We start from the raw sequence: 11,129 nt of genomic DNA, 5'->3' as shown, positions 1-11,129 counted from the left end.
ATACTGTCAGTGTAACCTTGCTTTAGCTAACAACGCGCATTACAGATGATGAACCACAATCTAATAATGAATATCAATAGACAATGTCCACAGATTATCTTTTTCCTAAAGTAGTCATTTAAGACAATCATAAAATCAGAAGTAGCATTGACATAAAAGTATGAATACTTGGCACAGCACTCTTCAAAACAATTCTTCACTCTTAATCTAGACATTTGTATATGATGCTGGATTATCAGAATAAGTAATCATTTGTCAGTGTAGAGGATTGTTGATCCTGCAGTGTTTATTTATAGGTAAAAGGAACATGGCAAGGGGTAAGAAGAGATACTTATTCAGCAACATCCACAATAAGTGGCGCAATAAACTCAGAGTGGCGGATTCCAAAAGAGAAGCTTGGAGGCTTGACCCTTGTGAAGGTCACCTGCAAATGGAAAATAGGCAGCTAGTAGTACCCAGAAGTTCACAGGGAAGTTAGTTAGAAATATTGTTAGAAGGTAACTTACCTGCTCAGGATGGTGGGCCCCAGGGCCTGGTTTCCTGGTGGTATCTCCAGGCATGCTGTTACGGCCAGTCATGCTGTAATGGGCAGGCTTATGCTTGTAGGTGCAGGGGTCCACCACTCTATAAGTCCCTGGGCCAGGAGTCTACAGGATAAACAACATCAATTACACATCAGTTCCAGTCAGTAAACAACCCCCAGGAGGCCATAAAATCGTTTTTTGATGGATCAAACTAACCTTTTGCAGGTCCTCATGGAAGCTGCCAATCTTGCTGCGTCCGCGGAGGGAGAAGTTTGGAGCTGAGGTTTTGTTAACAGTGTTTGGCCCGAGCACAGAGGGCAGCATGTAGGCAGCAGGTCCTGAGGGAAGAGAAGACTGTTATTCACACCTAATACATTTATATTGAATGGCCAATTATTACAGTAGCATTCTGTCCATAATATAACCTCGAATTGGAACATTGATAGGGGGTCAGGAAGTTACCTGGTGTCTGGTCATTAAGGAATCCTTTGCTCCTGGCAGAAAGGGAGTAGGCAGGAGAAGAGTAGTAGGCTGACTTTCCTGCCCTCTCTGGGGAGTAACGCCCTAAAACACCGAACAGAGAAAGAGTGTGTGTGTGTGTGTGGTGGGTGTGTGTGTGTGGAGTTGGACGTGTGCATTGCTGTGTTATTGACCTGGCCCAGGGGTCTGGAATAGCATGATGTCCTTGGGCCGGCTGTAGAGGGAGTAAGCGGGAGTCCCATCTCGACCCACCCTGGTGATATTGGAAGGGACCAGATATCCTGGGCCGGGGGAGCAGTCCGAAGAGAACTGGCGGTGACGTGTCCCAAAGCTAAATGCAGCACCTTTCAGCTTCCTGGGGTCATGAAAGTTCATACCTGTCAGCACATATAGAGAGGAGAGTCATATGATGAGTTAGAGAATAGATGTTGATCTTCTCAGAAGGCCGATGAGGGTTGGATAAATTGTACCTGTGGCCCCTGGAAGAGCATATTTGGGTCCAGGGCTGCTGTAGAACGCAGCTATGGGGCCTCGGGGCTTGTGTGGCCTCCAGGACCCAACCCAAACATCCCTACCTGTCATGATTAGTCTAAAGGAAAGCACAAGAAAAGATAATTTCCTAAATTAACTCATATTCATTAGCAATAAAGTAGCAGTCAACTTGTAGTTATACAAAATGAAATATAAGCTCAGAATAAAATAGAACCAAGTATGTATAGACAAACCCTTCTTCCAAGTTGAACAGTCAGTCGAATGTCTTTGATTCTATGAATGTCTTTTAGCAACATTTAGCGCAATTATGACGTCGAGCGTCAGGTCACAATCTACAGCTGAACTGAAGTTGCGCTAAAGTGTTTAGCAACAGTGGGCAGGCTGATAAGTGAACTTGTGTACAAAAAAAATCCACCAATAACTGAAACTAGCCCAGTTTGGCACCTATTGCTGAAAATTAAAATCAACATTAGCCTACTAAAACAATAACGCAGCAATCCAGCACATAACAAATTTATAGAATCACACTTGAAATCGTTCCAACAGCGTTTTTTAAACTGTCTGTTTTGTAATCAAATCAATGTACTAAGCACTGATTTATTTAGCCCCAAATGAGATCAATCGATTCTATAAATATGTCAATATAAATCAAAGCAGAGTCCTTTATTGATGTCTGAAGTTCAACCCATTAGCCTACTTTTTGCTACATATATGTAGCAAAAAGTAGGCTATATATAGGCCTATAACCTATCTAGAACTGAGACTTGAATATTACAACCAACCCAATAAAAAGTACAGTCTGTAATTCCATATACGGCACCTACCCCATTACCTTACCGCCATATAAAATCCATACCTAAGTGATTTGAAGTAGTCGTCACCCTTCAGTAGCAAAAGCCGCTCCCCGGAACACCACACGTGCACAGAGACCAAACACAAGAGTGTTTAAAACTTGGTTGTGCTCTGGCTCACTATGACGACGTTTCCATAGAGATGACACTTTGGTAGGCAGGCAAAAAGCATTTAAAGGTTGAACAGTAGGCCTAGTGGACTATTAACATGATGGGAAAAACCTGATTGTATGCTTGCCACACATTTGTATTATACTGGGATCTATGAAAGCCCAGTCGTGAAACACAAACCTTGATCTCCTTTGGATTGCCACTTGTCCGAGACAAACCTGTGCTACTGATCACCACCACCCCGTTTCCAGACCGTGTTCTTAGTCATGTACAGTTACCTAGCCTAGGAACTAGATCAATCTTAGAGCTCATGCTTTACAGCTATCATGTAGGAACAGATCCTTACAATATTGAACTCGCCTATAGGCTTAAATATGGATATGTATTAGGCTTTAATCACAAGTTTACATTAAAAGCTCCATGAGCCGTGTTAAAGGTAAAAATGTATTTAATACAAAGATTTCGGAATCATGTAACATCAGGGCATATGGACATGTTTCTGAGGTAGGCTACAAAGAAAAAAGCTGACTTTTCAGTTATCATAGAAAATACAAATGAACACACTTCTGCCTATTTAAAAATATTGCTTGTGCATCTATTATGCGTGTCCTTATTATGAATTCCAAGCATATTCTTATCGTGATTTCTAAGCCATGCCTAGTCTCTTGTCATTTTTGCCAATGTAAAATTCGATGCACAATGAAAGCAGGCCAGTCAAATTAAGCATTTACCATGCCTGATGCAGGTGTTGAAAATTATTTATTCACTGTGCTTGATAATGAGTGTTGTTGCAAGCTTGTGTCAGAGAGTTATTGCTATGGAGCGTTTCTCTGATATTACACTTGAAGATTTTCATCAGGGCAGTATGGCTCTCCAACTCCTCTTGAGGGCGCTGTTGGAACAAGAACAATTCTTCACATCAGGGCCTAGCCCACAACATACATCTAACCTCACACACACGAGAATAAATGACCCAGTCAGGCTAAGGGACAATGACAGTCTCACAGCGTACAAGTCACCAACACACACATACTAAACACACTAACCCTGATAAGTGCCCGCATCAGGCGTCGCAGCACAGCATCCTCTCTGTATGGACACAGACTGGTCACCTGACCCACGCACCCCAAAAGACAGGAGATGGTGTGCTGCTGGGGCTGGCAAGAATAAACACAAATCATCAGATCGTATGAGAAAAGAGAAACAACACAGAATCAATCCTTGGGCTACAACTGGAGCCGATGGAGTTCCAGTACATTCGAACACATGTCCAAGACGAACGTGGATAGCTAGCTACCTTAAGCAGCACATGGAGGTTGGTACATTGGGCTCCTGAGGACAACAAACCAGTGTCCTCTGCACTCAGTACAGGATCCTGGCGGAGAACAGACCAGAGGACAGATGGAAAAATTGTGAGAGATTGAGAGGAAGAGCACTGTGTTGCCGTGTCGACCACAGCCTCAATCTCATCTCCACTGTTGAGGAGTATTACTCAGATTTGAGTCCTGACCTTGGGATCGTGTTCAGATCCCACTGACCTTGAGTTTCTCCAGCCAGGCCCACAGTAGACAGCTGAGGACTTGGGGATCCGACTCTGTCACCAGTAGGGCCCATCCACCCTCACTGGTGTTCAGCTCCTCCTATTGACGGTGGTTAAATATGTTAAGAGTCTCCGGAGCTGGTTGTGGATCGAAACGTGTGTCGAGAATGTGTTATTTAAGTACACTGGGGTTGTACTTCTTGGTGTGTTTCTATGGGCAACCACCTGTATCAGAGCTGCCCTCTGCAACACCGTCTCCCCTGGAGTGTTCTGGTCCGCCATTGCCTTGGCAACAGCACGAGCCACTGAAGCCTGTCCTGACTTGCGTTGAGTCCTGCGTAACTGGGTGGAACACAAGCGTCAGCCAGGACCATGTACACACAAACACTTATCAGTCAACACTGTTTACACAGGACGCATGTGTATAATTTGTCTTTAACATTGTTGCAAGTTTACCTCAATGTTGGACCTGAATTTAGGAAGAGCCATTGTCTTCTTGGCTGTGCACTTAGACTTATTGGCATGGTCATTGTTGTTTTCCCCACTACCAGCTGGGGGATGAAGTTTTTGTGTGTGCTCTGTGTTGTCACAGTGACCAACAGATGGTGTGGCTGGGTCAGGGCTGACAGGCTTCAGATCTGGTTTGATCTGATCTAGTCCATACCATACTCTCCCAGTCCCTGACAGGGGTTCATAGTAAGAGCCCAGCTCCAGATCCTAATGAAAATACAACCACAGTGAGGATAGAATCCCAGAGCAACCACTCTTCATTAGCACAGTCAACCTCACCATTGGGCCAAAGCCTTACCAGCATTCCAGAGTTGTAGTATGACGTACAAGCGTCCTAAATCCAGTCTCACCTGTCTGACCGTGATCTTGCTGAGGTCAGAGTCGCTGTAGCTGCGTTTGTTCAGCAGCACCTCTCTCTTCCTCTCCAGGAAGCCCTGGGGCTCGTCCCAGGAGGACACGGAGGTGAGGCGAGAGCTCAGCCAAGAGGCCCGCTGGACCTCCCTCAGCAGGGGCAGGTACTGCTTGGCCACCAGGGTCTCCCTCACAGCCCAGCCCAGGGCCCGCACCGCCGCCTTCCTGTCCAGCTCGGCATGCACCTCAGCTTGGGCAGGGAGGCCAAGGGCCAGGCAGGACAGCCGCAGACACAGCAGGTACACCACCTGTATCAGAAGTCAGCGGGAGATACGGACCAACATATCAGTTGAAAAAAGGTTGGTGGATTACTTCTTGAAGTTAACCAGTATTTGCACTAAGCGTGCAGCTGAAGCCATGACCTTGGGTAAGTGTCTGAGGGTGCGGGCCTCCTGGCCATGCAGCAGGAGGGCCTGACGGTGCAGGTGGAGCTGCAGGGTGAAGTGGGCCCCGTGGCGCAGGCTGAGGTCCGGGTACTGGGCCAGCTGGGTGCCCAGCAGGCGGGCAAATTCGAACACCAGGCTTATCTGGGCACGGGTCTGGATGGAGCGAGGCCGTTTGATCCGGACATACTGGACGGCTTCGCTGGGGCTAATGCGCAGGGTGTAGACCAGGTAACAGGCTATCAGAACTCCTGTCAATCACAGAGTACGTCTCAGCAACTCAACTGGATTCACACATTCGCTCCACTTCAATCTTTTGAAACAGACACAACTCCACATGCACATCTACACACAAGCCCACACACATTTCTACATATCCACCTGTCCTTCCCAAGCCTGCATGGCAGTGAACAGCTACTTTTCCCTCTTTCACAGCAAACGCCAGCACCTTCACTCCATCCATCATACCAACCAGAGATGACACACTGAAGTCTGGCATGCCAAAGTTAAAAAAGAAAACTTAAGACACACACGGACACACACACACACGGACACACACACACACACACACACACACACATACACAGACAGTTAGCACGCATGTGTTGGCATCAAGCAAGTAATGTAATGATTCAAAATAACAAGACTGAAATGAGAAATCTGGTTTGACACATCCAACATAATACACAAACTTAGAAAGTGATTGAAGTGTAGCAGAGTGTAAACTGTGGATGTACAGGTGTGTAAGGTATAAAGGTACTTACTGTCATTCTCCATGAAGGCCTGTGGGGAGTAGGTGAAGCCACTTCCAGGATCCAGGGGAGGGCCGCAGTAAGCATGCTCCCCTGGAAGCTGCATGTTGATGATGGACTTGATGTTTAACCTGGAAGATCAGGGTCACTTATGACAGATCCACAGAGAGATACCCAGCATACACAAACACGGTTTTGTTTGAAGCAAGTATGGGCTTACCGTTTGAACTGCTCTATTATGTTGTATTTATTGATAAGGTGAGTGGAAGGGCGTGTCATGGCTACAATGTCATCAGTTACCCTGAGAGCAGAACAAAATATGGTTAGCAGTTGGGGGTCTTATTTACTTCAATAACACAGAGCTCTTTGTTTGTCTCTCTGATTCTTTCTCTCTCCCCCCCCCCCCCTCTCTCTCTCTCTCTCTCTCTCTCTTTCTCTCTCTCTCTCTCTCTTTCTCTCTTGTTCTCTCTCACCAGGAGGAGAAGAGGCCCTGGATGACCTGCTGACTGGGCCTCCAGCATGCTGGGCCTTCATAGCGACAGTCCCGCCCTCCACAGGCCAGCAGACAGATGATCTTGTGTGGGATAGCCTTCACCAGGTTCTCCCTGGCCTGGGAATATGAGGGCTGTGGAATCGGCACAGGCAGGGTCATTCTGGGAGTTGTGGTTCCTAAAAGCGTGCTCTGTCTGAGAGCCCTGTTGGCTTTATGTGTGTCGTGTTTGCAGCGGTAGAGTGGAACAGCCGACAGGAGTCTGAATAATCTGTTGACGGATTTTAATCCTGCGAGGCCTCGTGGCAGTCTCACGCAACCATCTTTTACACATCAAGTCTGTTTGTCGGAGAAGACTCTTGAGGTTGAATAGCTGGAGAAAAAAAAGACAAAATTGTGCATCATTGCTGTACCAAAAGATTCTCAGATACATGTGGATAGTGTCAAGTTAAAGAGGTAACTGTAAAAGTTAATGACGCCGAGAAAGGACACTTCCAACTCAAGAAAGGATAAATTCAATTTATGCAAAAAATACATTTAATAAATACAATATAGATTAGCCCTACTGCCACTTCCAAATGTGCACATTTAAGATGAACGTTTATGATATTTGAAGGTACCATGGATGAAAAAATAAATCTGGAAACCTCATCTCTTGTGGCTCACCTTTCAGGCACTATCTTGGAGAGAGAGTTGATCCATGTCAGACAATATCCATACAGAGAGGAAAACAGGTCCACAGATCTGAGGGAGACACTTCTATGTGCTTACCTAGCAAGCCACACACACACACACACACATGTACACACTCATGTGTGCTGACCCAGCTTCTCTAAGCCTTATTAGCTGTCATAATTACATTAGAAGAGACATTCATAAACGATAGTAAGCTGTTTTACATAACACCTATACATTTTGCCATGCCAGTCCTATAGGGTCCCTAAATACCATCTGGAACCTGCAGTGATACATACCGTTACCATGTTTTAAATGTCTTGTCACAAACAATATTTGCCAAAAGAGATTTGTGTGTTGCGAAACCTAGCTATTTTAACTGCAGGAAATTCTATTTGCCGCGTCTAGCCATTTTACCAATAGTTACTGGGGAATGTATGTAAACAATCACGTTAACAGTAATGCTAATGGTTAACCAGGCACTCCAACACATAAGCAGGAAGAACGTAAGAGGACTACTAGGATGGGTTCCTGCAATGGCATTTAATATCCACCAGGTGGAAGCAGATACAAGGACAGCAACAGTGTTCCAGAAAAACATGGTACATTGAGCAAAACATACAGAACACAAAAATATGCATTAAAGCCCCCTACATAAACTAATATTGATTGAGGGATGATCCATATTGTGTGGCGCTATTGATATAAAAAGTAAATATCAGCGGTTTTCTGCACAAACTACACTGGAGCACTCTCTGGCTTTGCAGAGATTCTGTCTTCATAGGCCATCTGTCGCTACTCCAGTGTCCTGTCCTCCGGCCAAATTCAATAGGAACCTTCCAACATCCTGTTTCTAAATCCTACCATCTCCCATCTCTGCATTTAGGACACTCAGACCAATTTTTCTCCACATGTAATCACACATCATTGAGCATGACCATCAAAACCAAAATCCATATGTTCCTCATAGACAGACAAATCATCTCTGCAATTGGTTACATAAAACGACAGGGACTGCAGTGTAAACATTACTCTCTAAGACAGACCATCAAATAACGCTGAAAACAGCATTGTGTGTGTGCACTCTCTGGATTACTTTGACAAATGAACAGTTGTTTCCACTGATGGTTTAACTTTTTACGAATGAAACCCCGTCCAGACTTCAAAACAATAACAGCATACCATGAGGCTTCTGGTGATACATGTGCAGAGCTCCGTGCTTTACATGGAAGATGCAGTTATTCCAACCTTCTCTCTTTCTCATTACCCAATCTTGGACATTTCAACCGTTAAAGATCATTGTCGTTAGACAGATAGAAGCAGGTAGAAGCATGTTTGAACCGTAAAATAAATAATCCATATTTGGATGTTTGAACCTTAAAATAAATAATCCATATTTGGATTTGACAACAATTGTCTTGTGGATTAGAATTCTTATTGACTTTATTCACTGACTAGCAGACAAGGTGCTTCAGAAGAGTGGCTGTATACAGTGTCTGCAATGCACCATGTCATGATCCAAAACATTGTCTATCCTAAACACCTAGCGGGACATAGTCTAAAAAAGTCTGCTGCACATCCTGGATTAATTGCCCCAGAACTCCCCTCCCCTAGGTGTGGCGCTCCAGACGTCTCTGACCTCCTGACCCCCACATCCTGCTCAGCTCAGCAGGCCTCAGACGCCTCCCTCAGCCAGACCTCCAGTCATAAACTTCAGGTCTTCCCTATCCCCCTCCTCTTCTTCCAGGCTCCTCCTCTGCTTGTCTTGTGCATCTGTGCTTTTGCTGTCTCCCCTTGACCACTCAGCACAAACATTCGCTTACATAACATCTTTTTTATTAAAATGAAATCTTTTAAATCTCGCCTACTTTATTTATCTCGATTTTGGACCTTCCAGAACATGCTTCATGTTACAACCTGTTCAGATCCACCACTTAAACTTGTGGAAGGTTTCCTCCTTTTCATAGTTAGAGAGTATTAACAGCTCTGGCCTCAGTGCAAGCGGCCTTGAGGCTCTATAACAAGCTGTGAAGCTTCAGTCCAAGGCCATTAGAAGGGTTATGATGTTCTCTACTGCAGGGAGCTGGGGTCTGGGCCTGTGTCCCACCTCACTGTACTGGCCAAAAAGGAAATCCCTCGGTTAATGGCTATACAGAGCATTATCACATTAAAACTTGGGATGAAGCAGCCAAACACACAACTTTACACACACATGCAAGAGTACACCAGTCCATATTCATACTGTACACATTCACACTCAAATCAGACTCTGAAAACCTCATGCAGCCTTCACACAGTCATGTAAGCCCACATGCAACCATGCACTTCAAGTGGAACTAACTTCATAAAATATCCAAGCAAAGACAAACAGTGCAAGAGGCTGGATTGACAGTCTTATACATTAATTGAGAGTCCTTAGAGATCAATAATGTAATAAACCAGATTCACAATGAAATTCCATTTAGAGCCATTGACTTTTTAGAATCCACTTCATAACACGGCATGGATCATGGATCTCACTTATCTCCTCTCCACATGATTTTCCTCCTCTCCATCCTCCAACCTTGACTTCAACCCTCATCCCCCTATCCTCTTTTCTTCCTCCTCTCCCTGTCCTCTTTCCCTCCTCGGGTCCTCCTCCTCAGTGCTCCTATCCCCAATGTGTGCATGACAGGTGTGCTCTGGCCTCTGGTCCGCTCTGGGGGAGTCTCATCATGTCCGTCTGATCGTCGGTTCAGTCTCTACACCAGCACGGACACAGACACTAAATATGAAATGACTTTAAGCCCACAAATTGGGGAAATACACATGAAATGATTGTTTTCACAGCTGTGCACTTGGCGCCAATGCTTTAGACTGGAGTCAGTGGTATGTGTCAGGAGAGAGGGGAGTAGACTTCAGGAGTGTCCTATTAAGAAGGAAGAGTGTGCGTGTTCGTGTTCGTGTGTCTGCGTGTCGGTGTGTGTGTCTGCGTGTTTGTGTGTGTGTGTGCAAAAATATCATGGGAGCAGATGAGACCAGAGCTTTGGAGCTGATTGATGGGATTGCTTTCTGTTCTGTCATCAACTCGCTGGTCTGTCCTCCTCTGAGTTGTTTGTATTGAATAAAGCATCTGTAATGAAATCATAGTTCAGCGCTAAACACTGATCCTAGATTCCCTCCCTCTCTTTCCCCCTCATACATCCTCCCTCGCTCAGCTTTGATGCCGTTTATATAACAAGGTTACCTCTGGTACTTGCTCTAATTTCCCCATGAGGAGTTTCCTGTGTAGAGCCCAGAAGGATCGTCGTTCCACGGCCTCATTACACCTACGGTGAGTTACTGTACTGATGATAATGAGGAATGCTAATAGATTTCGGTGCAATGGTACTTGTGTTGTGCTCTCTGGGGTCAGCAGTCACATAAACACTCTGCTGCTCCACCATGTGGTTCAGGGAGTTGCTCGGATACAATTATTTTTACTTTCACACAGACAGTCCCACCATGACCTGACTCCGGTTCATAAACTCTCAGTAAACTGTGCATTGTCAACACATTTACATTTTGAATACAAACATTGAACAGAACAAACGAGAAAAAGCACGAGTTAGTGTTTTATAGACCAGGGAACAGTTCGATGTGCCAGTAGAAGATGACTAATTCCTGACTGGCAATGGCAAACTTTCATCAAAGAACAAGGTTTTGAGGAAAGAGTTTTGTGTCATATCCAGGCGAATTCTACAGTCACACGCAAGCACAGTTTACTGTAAATCCAAAGATTCAGATTAACTCTTTGGCTTTGGATTGGATCATACACACAGTAGGAAATTTGATCATAAGAGTAGTTAATGTATTGCAGACTACAAAAAATTGTGAATGGTGAAAGTGGTTAAATAATTTAAAAGGTTAAAGACTGTGGTCAGCTTGAGAT

At 44.8% G+C, this 11,129-nt stretch overlaps 2 protein-coding genes across 4 annotated transcripts; both read right to left on the bottom strand.

Moving 5' to 3' along the window:
* Positions 1 to 34: 34 nt before the first annotated feature.
* cimap1b (ciliary microtubule associated protein 1B) lies at positions 35 to 2,484 on the bottom strand. Of its 2 annotated transcripts, none has more exons than XM_062460706.1 (7): positions 2,353 to 2,484; positions 1,475 to 1,593; positions 1,178 to 1,381; positions 987 to 1,088; positions 741 to 862; positions 507 to 647; positions 35 to 424 (listed from the first exon to the last, which is right to left on the bottom strand). In XM_062460706.1, the coding sequence occupies exons 2-7, from the start codon at positions 1,584 to 1,586 to the stop codon at positions 332 to 334; spliced, it is 774 nt and encodes a 257-aa protein (XP_062316690.1). In that variant the 5' UTR covers positions 1,587 to 1,593; positions 2,353 to 2,484; the 3' UTR covers positions 35 to 331. The 2 variants fall into 2 exon arrangements, with proteins under 2 accessions (XP_062316690.1, XP_062316691.1); XM_062460707.1 differs by lacking the exon at positions 2,353 to 2,484 and adding an exon at positions 1,730 to 1,867.
* A 404-nt stretch (positions 2,485 to 2,888) lies between these two features.
* Positions 2,889 to 7,326, bottom strand: zgc:77752 (uncharacterized protein LOC393862 homolog). Of its 2 annotated transcripts, none has more exons than XM_062460705.1 (13): positions 7,211 to 7,326; positions 6,528 to 6,917; positions 6,275 to 6,355; positions 6,067 to 6,185; positions 5,668 to 5,821; positions 5,282 to 5,510; positions 4,859 to 5,167; positions 4,455 to 4,715; positions 4,224 to 4,340; positions 3,997 to 4,098; positions 3,756 to 3,833; positions 3,505 to 3,615; positions 2,889 to 3,350 (listed from the first exon to the last, which is right to left on the bottom strand). In XM_062460705.1, the coding sequence occupies exons 2-13, from the start codon at positions 6,704 to 6,706 to the stop codon at positions 3,222 to 3,224; spliced, it is 1,869 nt and encodes a 622-aa protein (XP_062316689.1). In that variant the 5' UTR covers positions 6,707 to 6,917; positions 7,211 to 7,326; the 3' UTR covers positions 2,889 to 3,221. The 2 variants fall into 2 exon arrangements, with proteins under 2 accessions (XP_062316689.1, XP_062316688.1); XM_062460704.1 differs by having other exon boundaries at positions 5,282 to 5,553; positions 5,684 to 5,821.
* Positions 7,327 to 11,129: the final 3,803 nt, after the last annotated feature.

This window comes from Osmerus eperlanus, chromosome 5 (assembly GCF_963692335.1).
Source record: "Osmerus eperlanus chromosome 5, fOsmEpe2.1, whole genome shotgun sequence".
Classification (NCBI taxonomy): Eukaryota; Metazoa; Chordata; class Actinopteri; order Osmeriformes; family Osmeridae; genus Osmerus; species Osmerus eperlanus.
The sequence above is the reverse complement of the archived record's forward strand: the minus strand, read 5'-3'. Positions and strand labels throughout refer to the sequence as shown.